Genomic DNA, 13937 nt, shown 5'->3' with positions numbered 1-13937 from the left:
ATCAGTCTAAACAATTAGCAAAGTCTTTAAGTCTTCAAACTTCTACTTCTAATTTATAAAAGTTCTGAAGATTGCTCTGACCTTGTTAACTATGGTTCAACCAGTCTTCTTACTTAAGTTTTTAAACTTCAAATATCTTATTCTGGGCGTAACAACTTACTCTTTGAAGAACAATATAGATTTTAACTCTCATATTCTTGCATTTTTTTTCAATGAATAATACTGTTACTACATGACTGCTGTTCAAGTGACTATCATCACTTGCTCCTTGTACATTGTTGCTGGAATTCTGTACTACCTTTATGTTTTTCAAACTCTTGTAAACTATCTGTGGTATCTTGTAGACTATATGCGGTAGTGGTGTAGTGGTAGAGCGCTCGCTTCATAAGCGAGAGGTTCCGAGTTCGGTCCCCACCACGTCCCTGGTAGTAACGCGCTCAACTTGTTTCTCTGCACAGCAGCCTTGTTCTTCAAGTTTCGTGTTTCGGAGTTATAGAGTTGAGAGAGGGTTACAACCACAATTGAGTAGCCCCCTCGTCTGTAGAGGCCTTCTGGGCCTTGGGGAGGTGAATTTAAAAGAAAGAAAAGATCTGTTTTTTAAGTCTTGTGTCAACCACTTTCTTGCTCTTAAACTAACTTCTTAGTTTTTTGTAAACTCCTAACTCTAACATAAACTTAACACAACTCCCAACATAATTAGTGGTTGCTTGCAGCCTTGTTGGAAGTGAATTTATTTAAAAAAATCGAAAAAAAACAACAACTTAAAGAAGTAATTAATTTTTCAAACAAGTATTTTTAGTATGTTTAACATGCAAGTTCAACTTTTTAAATTTGCATACTATAAATGTAATGCTAACCTTTTTTCCATGCACATTATATACAGTCTTTAAACATCAGGGTTAATGTATTCAATTCTCGCAAAAATTTATGGAAATTGATTGAAAAAAAAATGCTGTCTAAATCATTCATTAGAGTAACTAAGCAAAATATCAATACCTTGTAATTTCCAAGGGACAAGATATTTAATTTTTAAGATTTCAATGAAATCACCTTCTTAATTAATCTTAAAGCTTCAATAATTAATTAAGTTTTAAAACTTTAACCACTTAACGAACCTATTAATTTTCAAAAGTGTGTCAAAAACAAATCTATTTTTTTTTTTAATTGATTTTACTGTTTTAACCATGCAAAAAAGGAAAATAATAATAATTAATAAATTTTAATATATTTTAATAATTTATGACCTTCCTAATTGACCTTTGAAAACTTGCTCGACATATGTCGAGCATTGCAATATTGCATAAAATTCTTGCAAAATTCTTGAAAAATTGAAGTGAACCTAGTTGCAAACTTAATTTCCTCTATTTCTAAACAATAAAATATAAAGTTGATTTCAATAAATTTATAAATTTATGATTTTATTAAAAACTCTAATTATATAACATTACATAAACTTTCGTAAATGTACATTTATGGCACTGTAAAATTGTAGAGACTAGGCAAAATCACGCATACAAAAATTTCAAATTTTTAACTGTAAAAGTAGTTTTATTACAAGAAACTTTCACGTATTTATAAATAATAAGAATAAAATAAGGCATTCTATAAATTTATGAACATTGAAATAATAGAAAACTACTTGAGATTATAATGAAATTGCAGGCACTTATAAAATTTTCAAAACAATTTTATAAAACCCAATACGACATGAAACTGAAACTTATTCCTTTTCTTTCCTTAGTAACACAATAAAAATAATATAAGACTTTCAATATATAATTACGCTTTATATATATAACACAATGTAACAAAAAAAAAAAAAATTTCTGTTTATCAAAGTTTTTTGATGTTTCTTAATTAATTTGAGTATGCTGAGTCTGAATATGACATTGGATTTTTTATTGCATCAATCGTTTGGTCGTAAAAAAAAAAAAAATCAATTAAACATATAATTAATATAAATCGTTTTGCATTAGATTCTACTTTAGTCAATATAAAACATTTACTAATTCAAAAGTGTTATGTTATGTTACAAAACTTCATGTTACATCATGTTTCTTACATATATTACATAATGTTACATTATATTGTATTGTAACAGTCTCTCACAATCTCAAAAAACACTAAAAGTGAACAGTAGAACGAGGTTTTCTTTTATGAAGTTTCTCGTCATCGCGTATCAAACACCAGATGTAGTCACCCATCATAGCTGCATCCCATCTGCCCTGGTATCTTTTCTCCATTGCAAGAATATCCTGATGGAAACGTTCCCCGTGCTCTTCACTCACATCACCCAAATTTGGTCTGAAAAATTCCAAGTGTGAATGCAGGTAATGCAGCTTTATTGACATTCTGCATTTCATATCTGCGTACCGTACAATTAAGTTTTCCACTATCTCTTTGTAGTTATCACTCTTATTGTTGCCTAAAAAGCTATGAACAACATGTCTAAATGCAGTCCATGCTTCTTTTTCAACAGCAGACATTTTGTCCTCAAGCTCCTTACATGCCAACATAACTTTAATCTGTGGACCAACGAATATACCTGCTGAAATTTTTGCATCTGACACCTTTGGAAACATCTGCCGAATATGCTGGAATGCTGCACTATCTGGGTTTAATGCTTTGACAAATTGTTTGATAAGACCAAGTTTAATGTGAAGGGGTGGTAGTAAGATCTTTTCAACAGGTATCAGAGATTGATTAATAACATTGTGCAAACCAGGCTGTAAATGTTCTCTCACTGGCCACTCACGTCTTGTGAAGTGCTGGTTTGCAGCCCTGCTATCCCATAAACAAAGAAAACACGAGTACTTTGTGTATCCTCCTTGCAGACCGAGAAGAAATGCTAGCATCTTAAAGTCTCCACATACATCCCACTTGTAACTGTCGTAGTTGATTTTCTCAAGCAACAACTTCACGTTCTTATAGTCTTCCTTTAGATGAACGGAATGAGCTACTGGAATCGAAGGAAATCGGTTTCCGTTATGGAGCAAAACTGCCTTTAGACTTCTTGTTGAGCTGTCAATGAATAATCTCCACTCTTCAGGATTGTGAACAATGCCAATGTCATTGAAAAGACCACGAACGTCATGACAATAGCACAGTGATTCTGATACTACATAAAAGTATGCGAATGTTTCATGTCTTTTTCGGTATTTCGAGGTTCTGCAGCTTGGATCTAATAAATTCCATTCTTTCAAACGTGATGTCAGAAGTTCTGCATTTGATTTAGTGAGACCTAAATCTCGTACTAAGTCATCAAGTTCTTGTTGGATAGGGAAATGAGGTGAATCATTCGGTTCCCTGAAATCACAGTCATCATTGAGTTCATCCGGTGAGTCTACTTCAGAATGATATGCAGCTGCTTCTTCGGATTGAGGTGGAGTAGGAACAGGCAATTCATCACTGTGTGGAACTGGTCCAATAGAAGATGGTGTACTTGGATAAACTAGAGTCAGCCTATCTTTCGGTTTTTTATACTTTGAAATGTCAACAATGCAGAAAAAGCAGTCATCATGATGGTTCGTCGGTTCTCTCCATATTCTCGGAATCGCAAAGGGCATTGACTTTCGGATTCCACGCAGCCATCCTTCCAGAGTTGATCTGCAGCTACCACAACTGTAGTGTGGTGCCCACGATTTGTCCTGATCTCCCATAGCCATGCCAAAATAAGCATGATATGCAGTAAAGAATTTTGTACCACTGACAATCTTATGTTTAGCTTGTGTTGGACTAATATAGTAACCACAAACATAACAGAATGAGTCAGGACAAAGCTTGCAGGATCTACTAGACATATTCACCACTTCATGTAACAGTTGTAATTAGTTAAACTGAAAATAAACACACGAATATAGTTAAAATCAGCATATATATATAATGTTTTAATTGCATTACACATATACGAAAACTCCGAAATATACTTTATGCTTTTTCTCAGGAAATCTTGATGATAGAGAAAAACCAATGGTACCACTGAAATCAGCATACAAAAATTATGTAAGAAACATTAAAAAATTAACATAAACAAAAATGTTGTTACATGGTGTAATATAAGGCTTTAGTTCAGAAAATAAGTTTTTGCAGACTTACTAAGGTCAACTTTTGTGTGATACTCACGAAAACATGGAACGACGCACAAACCAACATCGCACTCTGAGCACTGGTATCTTGATTCTCTTCGAACTTTTTTTCCTAGCGCATTTCTCTTTTGTGAACAAACAGCACAGTATCTCATCGGTTTATCTTTCTTTTCTGTTGGGGGAACATAATCCAGAAAATGACGACCAGAGAGGCGAAGGGGAGAGGGAGTTGTGCTAGGACGACCTTTGCTCTTCACTGAATTGTCTTTATACGTGGATACAAGAAGATCAATAAGATCCATTCGAAAGTCCAACGGTTTTTTAGTATGTCCAGCTTGCTTATATAATATATAAGAATTCCATACTGCAAATTCAAGAAGATGAAAAAAAATTTTTTGGTAATATTTTTTTCCCCTTTTCCTCATGATGGGGTAGCTAGATAATGACTGATCTACTCGATCGACCCCTCCCATCGTATCATTGTAATCCTTTACAATTCTGGGAATACTGGTAGCTACGCGCCCTCGTTGACATTGAACCATTTCCGAAGAATGAACAGTGGAAAGTAAAGTGACGTCCCTCTTATCCTTCCACTTCATGGTCAGAACTTTTCCACGGCGAAATGCAATAGTCTCTCCTTTCTTCAACTTCTTTGAATTTATTTGAGGGGGCATATCTTTTCTATTTTGCTTGACGGTTCCATATGTGTCAGTTCTATTATTTATCAATAATTCAGCAAGTGCAGGCGAAGTATAAAAATTGTCAGTTGTCAAACAATGACCTTTGTTGAGTAGCGGGTCCATTATAGACATCACAATTTTTGATGAAACTTCAGGAAGATCTTTATACTTTTCATCCATTTGTGTTCCTTTGCCCGTATAAATAATAGTAGACCAAACGTATCCAGTTGAAGACTCGCATAACATATAAAATTTAATTCCAAATCTTGCACGTTTCAGAGGGATGTATTGCACCCAACCGAGTCTACCTTTATAAAGCATTAGACTTTCGTCGATGGTCACGTCACGATCCAGCTTATACAATGTTTTGAATTTATTGCTGAGAAGCTGGTAAATAGGGTAAATTTTGTTCAATTTTGGTTGGGGGTGAGTTTCAGGATTGTAGTCTTCACTATTTGCAAAGTGCAAATATTTTTTTAGTGCCTTGAACCTTTTGAGAGGCATGCACTCTCTAAAAAATGGAGTGTCTAAGAGAGGTTTTTTTGACCAGTAAAGCCAATGACTAGACTTTACTACCAAGCCTTGCAACATTACAAGTGCAAGAAATACACGAATCTCCCTTGCATTGGTATTAGGAAAATCTCTATCGCCTTTCTGCAATGCATACCGATTTGTTTCAGTGACAATAATATTGATTAGTTCATCGTCAAAATATAAATTCAAAAAGTCTAATGCATTTCCATCAGCAGGAATATTTTGGTTGCCGAAAACAAATGGAAACCTAGGATGAGGTATCGTTGGTTGAGGTTCAATTTGCCATGCACGCACGTCTGCAAGCGTAGGCTCATCTTCTTCAGAATCATCGTCTGAGAAACCTTCACTGTCACTGGAATCACTCCTCTCATCGTCAGACGAACTAACATGAACTGAGTCGGTATCGCCCAATAAACTTCCTTCGTCACTGTCGGAATCCATCATATTTATAAGTAACACAAAAAATGGGCACAAATAATTCAACAATGCAGGTTACGCAACAGATAATTCATGCAAAATTATCAATCACTTAAAAAAAAGTCACGAAACAATGCAATGCACTTCCAACCGCCCATGTGTAAACACTGGCGCGTGGCAGTCATAAAAAGAAGAGTTTATCGTACAGGAAGCGCATCAGATATCATAATAACCAATCAGAAGCTTTGCTCGACATATAGCGAGCTAGCTCTCAAAGTATACCAATTTTTGGTAATGCTCGACATATCTCGAGCAAATTTTTTTTGGCTAAAAAAGTTTGCTCGACATATGTCGAGCAAATTCGTTAAGTGGTTAAAACAAAATTATCAAAAAGAGAGAAATATTTAAAAAAATACGATTCATTATCTACAACACCAATATTGGATGAAATTTTATACCAAATTTTTAAAAACATTTTACAGTTTCTTCAACAATATTACAAATGTTTCCAGTTGAAGCTGATAATGCACTGTGTAAGTTTGGATCCATAACTTGGATGGGATTTGTTAATTCTGCATCTTTTCCATTGATCATTGAATATTGAATACTGTTGTTGAATTCGGCCTGTTTACTGAATAATCTAACTAAAGTAACATAATATTTAGATAAAATAAGCTTTTCAGTAATGTTTTTTTTTTAATTAAAAAAAAAACATCACTGAAGAGCCTGAATGTTTAGGTTTGTAAACTAATATCTATCAAATGTCCTTGAAACTTTTGATGTATAAATAAAACCAAAATTTACATTCAAAAAAATCCTCCACTATCAGTTCTATATTTGATTTAATGATGTCGAGTTTTCCCTAATGAATAAAGCTTCCAAAATCTTTCTATAAATAATATCTGCATTCTCTGTTGCTACAATCAAACTTTTAAGCAACTTTATAGCATAATGAGAAATATTATACACCGAGAAACTTAGATAATAAGTAACTTCTGAGATCACTTATATATATATATATATATATATATATATATATATATATATTATATATATATATATATATATATATATATATATATATATACATATAATACAGGGATTGTAAAAATAAAGTGAACACCATATATCATTGTAACCTGATTTTCAATCGTCTGTAAAACGGTTATTATATTTAACCTATATTTTTAATAAATAACTATTATTTATTATTAATTATTATTTTTAGATATATATATAGTTAAAAAAACCATTGGACACAGCAGACTTATCAGATTTCCGAAGAGGTCAAATTATTTTTTGTTTCTTTAAAACCAAAAAGTAATTTATGTACTTTTTCAGTTTATTATGTTTATGAAGATCTTGCGCTTGAACATTTTTTTCATTAAGCACTTGCTTCTTTTTTTTAATAGTTTATAAGGTGCTTCAAAAAAAGTATTTTATATGTTAACATTCAAATTTTTTTTAAAAGCAAAACATAGCTCCTAAAAAGAAGTTTCAAGGTTAGAATTTATAATTAATTATAAATTACTTTTTTGGGGGATATATCTGAAAAAATCTTTTATACCTTCCAGTTTTTTTGTAATGCTTTTCAATTTCTTGGTCCACTTTCACTTTTTTTATTATTAAATAGAAAAAAGCTACAAAATGACTAAAAAACTATTGGAAAACTTTACAAAACTAATATATCAATTTCTTTTTGCACTGATTAATTAAGCAAAACATTAAGCATTAGGCATTATACACTAGTGAAACCAATTTTTCAAATTTAGGAAAAGGTATAAAATGAAATGAAAATAATCCTTTTTTAAACCTTTTTAAAAATTTATGTGGAATTAAACTTATTTTAATTGTTTAATTAATACTAAAAATTAAATCATTTTCAGAAACAAAATTAAAAATTTTGGACACTTGTTTAGTTTACTGATGTATATATTCTATGTATAACTCTAAATGATTTTCTCTGAAAAAATAAACCCTCAAATTTAGTACACATGTTTTTTATTGATAATAAAAAAATAACTTCATTAAAAAAAATAAATTATGTAAAACACTTGCAGTGTTTATTTTTGAGAATATACAGTTTTCAAAAATATACTTTTATTTTTGTTTTTATGTAGCAATATTTATCCACATTGGTTCATAATAAATCACTTATTTCCTTGTTTTCTGCATAAAATGTGCTTTTCATGTCAAAAACAAATATAAGGCAAGTTCTTGTTAAATTTTCTTTTTTTTAAAAGTAAAATTTAATGTAAATAATAAAAACAGTAATTAATATTTACAAAATAAAATTTAAGTGTAAACTTTAACAAAAAAAAATGTAAGTGTAAATATTAACAATAAAAAAAATGTTAGTGAAAATTTCAATAGATATGTTCATAAGAAATATATAAAATCAAATCAATAACGAACCTGATTTTTTTTGTTAAACTTTCTCTGTTTATTTTCATTGTCACTTTCATTTATGTTATTTTCTGCTTGCTGGTTTTCAACCCATTCATCTGAGAATTCATCTTCTGCATTATCTTCCCTTTTTTTATCAACAATTAAGGTTTCTAAAACAGGTTGCTTAGTAATTTTTTTTTGGATTGTTCTTTTTTTTAACTCTTTTCTTAAATGCATTCGTTCTTCCTTAAGAATCGTTTCTTCGCCAGGGGCAAGTTTCCCAAATAAACGCTTATGTTTTTCTTCTTTTAATTTTTGTCTGAGTTTTCTAGCTAAAATATCCTCATCATCACTCAATGGTTTATCTCGTTTTAATAGTTCCCTCAAGTCTACAGTTGGTTTTAAATGTCTTGATATTTCCTGAAGTTCAATACGTCTTGTTTCTGTTTTTAATACATTTGTATGAGTCTGAGAATCACTTTCACTTGAATCTTCTCCAACCCTTTTATGAGTATAGCTACTTTTGCCTTCAGAGTGTCGTTTATTATTTCTCAATATTTTTCTTTGAGTATACCGTTGTTGCTTGCGTGCTTGTTCTTCAATATCAGCTACCATGCTTCCCGCATATTCTTTTTTTTTAGACTCTTTGATTGTGTTGGATCTTGAATATTTGTCAAGCTGCTTGTTGTTTTGGTCTCGTGATTTTAAAATTGCATACCGTGCATCATACTTACTTATTCCATTTTTATCATTTGTTTCATCTTTATCTAGCTCTTTTCCAGATCCTTTTGATTTTATTCGATTATCAGAATCATTAACATTAAAACAAACAGTAATCTGAGACTCATCGATGTTTATCACTCTACGATCTCTACTATGAGAATCTGAAGTTATATCCTCATTTGATTTAACCTAGAAAAATATGGGGAAAAAAATACTGAAAATACTTAGATTTTTAAAATATAGCTTTTTAAAAATAACTACTAACATGAAGAACTTTCTCAATATTTTCATCATAAGTATTTTTTATGATTTTCTCTCTGTCCATATTGTTATCAGAATTACCTTCTTCTTCATTATCAGTCACCTGCAAAAACGAAACAAAAAAACCAAACAAGATTCTGAATTTGTTTATGAGTATACATACTGTGTGTGTATATATATATATATATATATATATATATATATATATATATACATATATATATATATATATATATATATATATATATATATATATATATATATATATATATATATATATATATATATATATAGATCTATAGTTTGTTGGCTTTGGGAAGAGCGGAAGGAAAAAAGTGATTCTTACGCCAACATATACGTCACTTTTAATTACTTTTGACTTTCGTCCAACATTTCCGTGTTGGACGAAAGTCAAAACCATTAATTTAATTACAAATTAATCGTTTTATAAAAAAACCACAAAAACGCAAATTTAATTGACCAGAATGTTTTTAAAAACATTCTGAATGTTTTTAAAACATCCTGAATGTTTTTAACAATATAAACAATGTTTTTATTTTTATTTTTTTTTAATAAAATGTTTTTATTTTTATTTTTTTTAATAAAATGTTTTTATTTTTATTTTTTTTACTGTAAATCATGCGCGGAGTGTTGCTACATCGACCATCTTGTAGCCTGCCTCGCAAGGGAGTGCTGCTACATCGACTGACAAATAGCCTGACTCGCAAGGGAGTGCTGCTACATCGACTGACAAATAGCCTGACTCGCAAGGGAGTGCTGCTACATCGACTGACAAATAGCCTGACCCGCAAGGGAGTGCTGCTACATCGACTGAGGGTTTGGTTGGGGCAGGCAGTCTATCATTAATAAAAAAAAAAAAATTCCGGTCTTGCATTTTAATTTTTACTTTTTGTCAACAAAATACGGAAAAACTTTCTGACAACACGTTAGGGGTATATATATATATATATATATATATATATATATATTAGGGTGGTGCTTATAACAACTTTTTTTAAAAATGTCTGCTCCCACCCTCTAAATGTGTTCTATATAAAAAAATAATACTAAAATTAAAAAATTTTTGAAAAAAAAAATTGCTTCTAGGGGTAGATCATGATCTTTAAACATCAGACAGGTCCCTACAATTATCAAAACAAAAGTTTTTCAAAAGTATATCATGTTGGGTCTCAAAAGAAGCGAAATTATATAAAAATTTTAAAAATAATCATGATTTTATAATAACCATTATAAAAAAAAAATTTTCATAATAATTTTTTGTGAAAATGCATATTTTGTGTTTTAAGTTTAAAAATGTTATTTTCTAGGCATTAAAATCTAAAATAATAATTTTTTTCAGCATCAGGTCGGCAAAAAAATTGACACAAAGGGGTTACTATAGAAACGAGGTCGACAATTTTTTGCTGACCTCAAACACTTTTAGATCAGCGGTTAGGTCGGCATTGCTGAATGCTGACTCTATTCTATAGGATATATATATATATATATATATATATATATATATATATATATATATATATACATATATATATATATATATATATATATATATATATATATATATATATATATATATATGTAGGCCTCAAAGACATTTGTTCCAGACAATTTGTCCAATAAATACTTAGGTTTGGCAAACATCCAACACAACTTAAAAAATAATTAACTTTAAGAAAGGGCATGGTCAGGTCACACCATTTCTGACCAAGTTTTGGCAAAGACATCTGACAAAACTGAACAAAAAAATTTGCACTCCATTTCTGACCACGCTTATAATATTTTGTTTTTAAAACTTGACTTGTTTTTTAAAACAGTTTGCATGTTATGACAACTAAAGCATTTCAGAAATCTGCTGGAAAAAAAAAAAAAAAAAAATTTAAATATAAAATCTAAAAAAATCTTTAAAAAAGTTGTGTTGACTTTGACTAAGTAGACTAAAGGTCAACAAGTCAAATGAGTCGACCAAAAAAAAAAACAAATAGTCGATTTAATCAACTATAGACTTATACTAGTCAACTTAAAGTTGATTTGGTCAAGTGAAAATCTTAAAATCCTTTTATCTTTTCATTTAACTTTCCAGTTTTTTTAATTTTTGTTTGTTTATTTAAAAACAAAAGCATGCACTATTATAACCAGAGATGTCACAGATAGCAGTCTTGCGGAATAACAAATATTTGGCTAGACGCTCAGCAGAAGCACCAAATATTCGGCTGTCGAATATTTGGTGATTTTCCTATTTTAAGGGTTCCAACCTGGTTAAAAACTCTACGCTGTGGGCGTTTTTGTTAACTTATGACTTGGCTGTGTAACAGCACACATTTGTTGACTGTTACATCAATTTGATTTAACTATAGTTATGTATAAACGTATCATACTCTACAAACCACTCAAAAAGATAACAAAAATAATCAGCTCAGGTATTTCAGGGGTTATTTAAGAAGTTGATATAGATAGATCTGCACTACAATCTAAAACATCGTTTAACTTTAATGGGAATGTCAATTATACATTTGCAATAAAACTTCTCAGTGAAAGGCTGCTTGATAGCAATGAACCATCATTGGTGACTAGCAGAATCGGTGATGATTCAGCTCTACTTCATAAGAAAAAGAAATGTAAATAAAAACGATCAAACTTATCTCTACAAAAAAAAAGACACGTGAAAATGCGAGAAAGTATAATTTCATTTGCAAATGATATTAGTTTTTACATGAAACTGTTCGCTGAAATTGGACAGCAAACCCTTACAAGTATTGGTCAGCATACGCAAAATATTATCTTAACAAAACTTGCTAAAAAAAATTTATTATTTGCCAGTGGCAGTGTACATAGTGAATGGCTCTTTCCGGTGCTCTGTAATAAGACCGTAAGGACTTCTTAGAGAACCTTAATAAATACATTAAAAAAAAGGAAAACAATTGTACCTAATTAAACAATCGGTTATGTATTTCATTCAACTTTTTTTTCTACTGTTTACTCGATGCTTTTGATTTTCATAAATAGTTTCATACAAGGCCATTTCAAGCTGGTTTGGGACCCTGGGGTCCGAGGCAAAATTAAGTCATGAAGCTCTAAAATCAAAATGTTTTCTATGTAATCACATTGTAAATATGATTGTAAAGACTTTGATATATAGCAAGTAATTAAGTCAGTCCCTAAATCATTGGGGTCTGGGAATAAATTGTCCAGTTGTCGGATCTTTTTAAGAAATAAATTATTCCCATATTTCGACTAAATCAACTTTTAGTTAACTTAGCTGATTTTTAAAATGTAAAAATTTAAAATTTTTGTATTAATTGATGTATGTAGTTTTTTTATTAATTGATTTTAGTCAACTTTAGAAAATATATTAGTTGATTTAGTTGACAGTTGTAACAACACTAAAAAAAAGAAAAAACTAAAAAAACTTATATTATGTTTCTTAAAACCTTACATAAAAAGTATTATATAATGTATTGCAACATTTTGAAAAAATTTTTAAAAACTTTTTTTATATTATTTACTTATGACTGGTAGATAATGTATTTTACTGGATAAATGCCAGACAATGTCCGATGTCTGGCGCCTATTTCGAACCCTATATATATATATATATATATATATATATATATATATATATATATATATATATATATATATATATATATATATATATATATATATATATATATAATATACACATATTTAAAAAATTTCTTAATAATATGGTTGATGATTGCTAAAAGGCAAGAAACTTTAAGTTCCATATATATATATATATATATATATATATATATATATATATATATATATATATATATATATATATATATATATATATATATATATATATATATATATATATATACAACCTTCAGAATTAGGAAAAATGAGCTCATCAATAATTTGCCGACCTCAATGCAGATGTATATGGTCTATAGTAACACAATCGTATTTTTCCTCATTGCAGCAGTCTTATTTATCAATGGCAACTGTGTTTTTGAGCCAAAGGTTAGAGAGATATTTGTAACAACTTCAAAAAAAAAAATTTATGTTTTCAAATTTATTGACAGTTTTATTCTCTCTAAGAAAAATATAAATGAAATATTTAAAAACAATTATTTCTAAAAACTGTCACTTTACTGAATGATTTTTTTGTTCATTTAATTTATGTAATATACGTGTATATTACATACGTATAATATGTAATCAGAGGATAATCTAGACTGTTTTTGGTAACATTTAAAGTATTTAAAAAAATTTATACTATTATATTTAACTTAAAAATAATTTCCATTAAATTATATTTATTATTTTAAGTAAAGATACTACTTTACAATTGAATTTTTTTTTTCGAAATTATTTAAAATGTGTATACAAATCAATTTCTAAGATATAAATAATAATCTGTCATTGTTCAGCCATTTATAAATCAATGATTTATTTATTTTATATTTAAAAATATTCATATCGCAGAAGTAATGTTGTGCCTTACATATAAAATTGGCAGTACAACATTTATATTATTTTTTTAATGGTTTATTTTTATCATAAAAATTTTTTTATTATGGATAATTTATTATGGAAGTTATGGAAAATTTTATGAAAAGATATTAAGGAAAATTTTAAACATATCATGGATAAAAATAAGCTTATGTCAAAACTTATAACATATGCTCAAATTTAGAACATAACAAAAGTTGATCAAAAATAGAAAAAAAGTAGTTTAACACTTGAAAATATTAATTTTTAAATAGTTTAATACGTTGCTAACAAACTTTAAAATATTTGAATCATACTAAGAATCACAAACCAAAAAAAATTTATAACACATTTTCCTTAACAAGCT

The 13937-nt window shown here is 29.3% G+C and overlaps 1 protein-coding gene across 2 annotated transcripts in view; it reads right to left on the bottom strand.

Moving 5' to 3' along the window:
- The window catches only part of LOC100203022 (uncharacterized protein DDB_G0287625), a 71965-nt gene that overhangs the window by 30396 nt on the left and 27632 nt on the right, over positions 1-13937 (bottom strand). For both annotated transcript variants that reach the window (XM_065799321.1, XM_065799322.1), the window contains exons 8-9: positions 9093-9191; positions 8132-9016 (exon numbers count right to left, since the gene is read on the bottom strand). In XM_065799321.1, coding sequence (XP_065655393.1) covers positions 8132-9016; positions 9093-9191 — 984 coding nt within the window. The remainder of the gene's footprint in view (positions 1-8131; positions 9017-9092; positions 9192-13937) is intronic.

This window comes from Hydra vulgaris, chromosome 06, assembly GCF_038396675.1.
Source record: "Hydra vulgaris chromosome 06, alternate assembly HydraT2T_AEP".
NCBI classification, from domain to species: Eukaryota; Metazoa; Cnidaria; class Hydrozoa; order Anthoathecata; family Hydridae; genus Hydra; species Hydra vulgaris.
The sequence above is the reverse complement of the archived record's forward strand: the minus strand, read 5'-3'. Positions and strand labels throughout refer to the sequence as shown.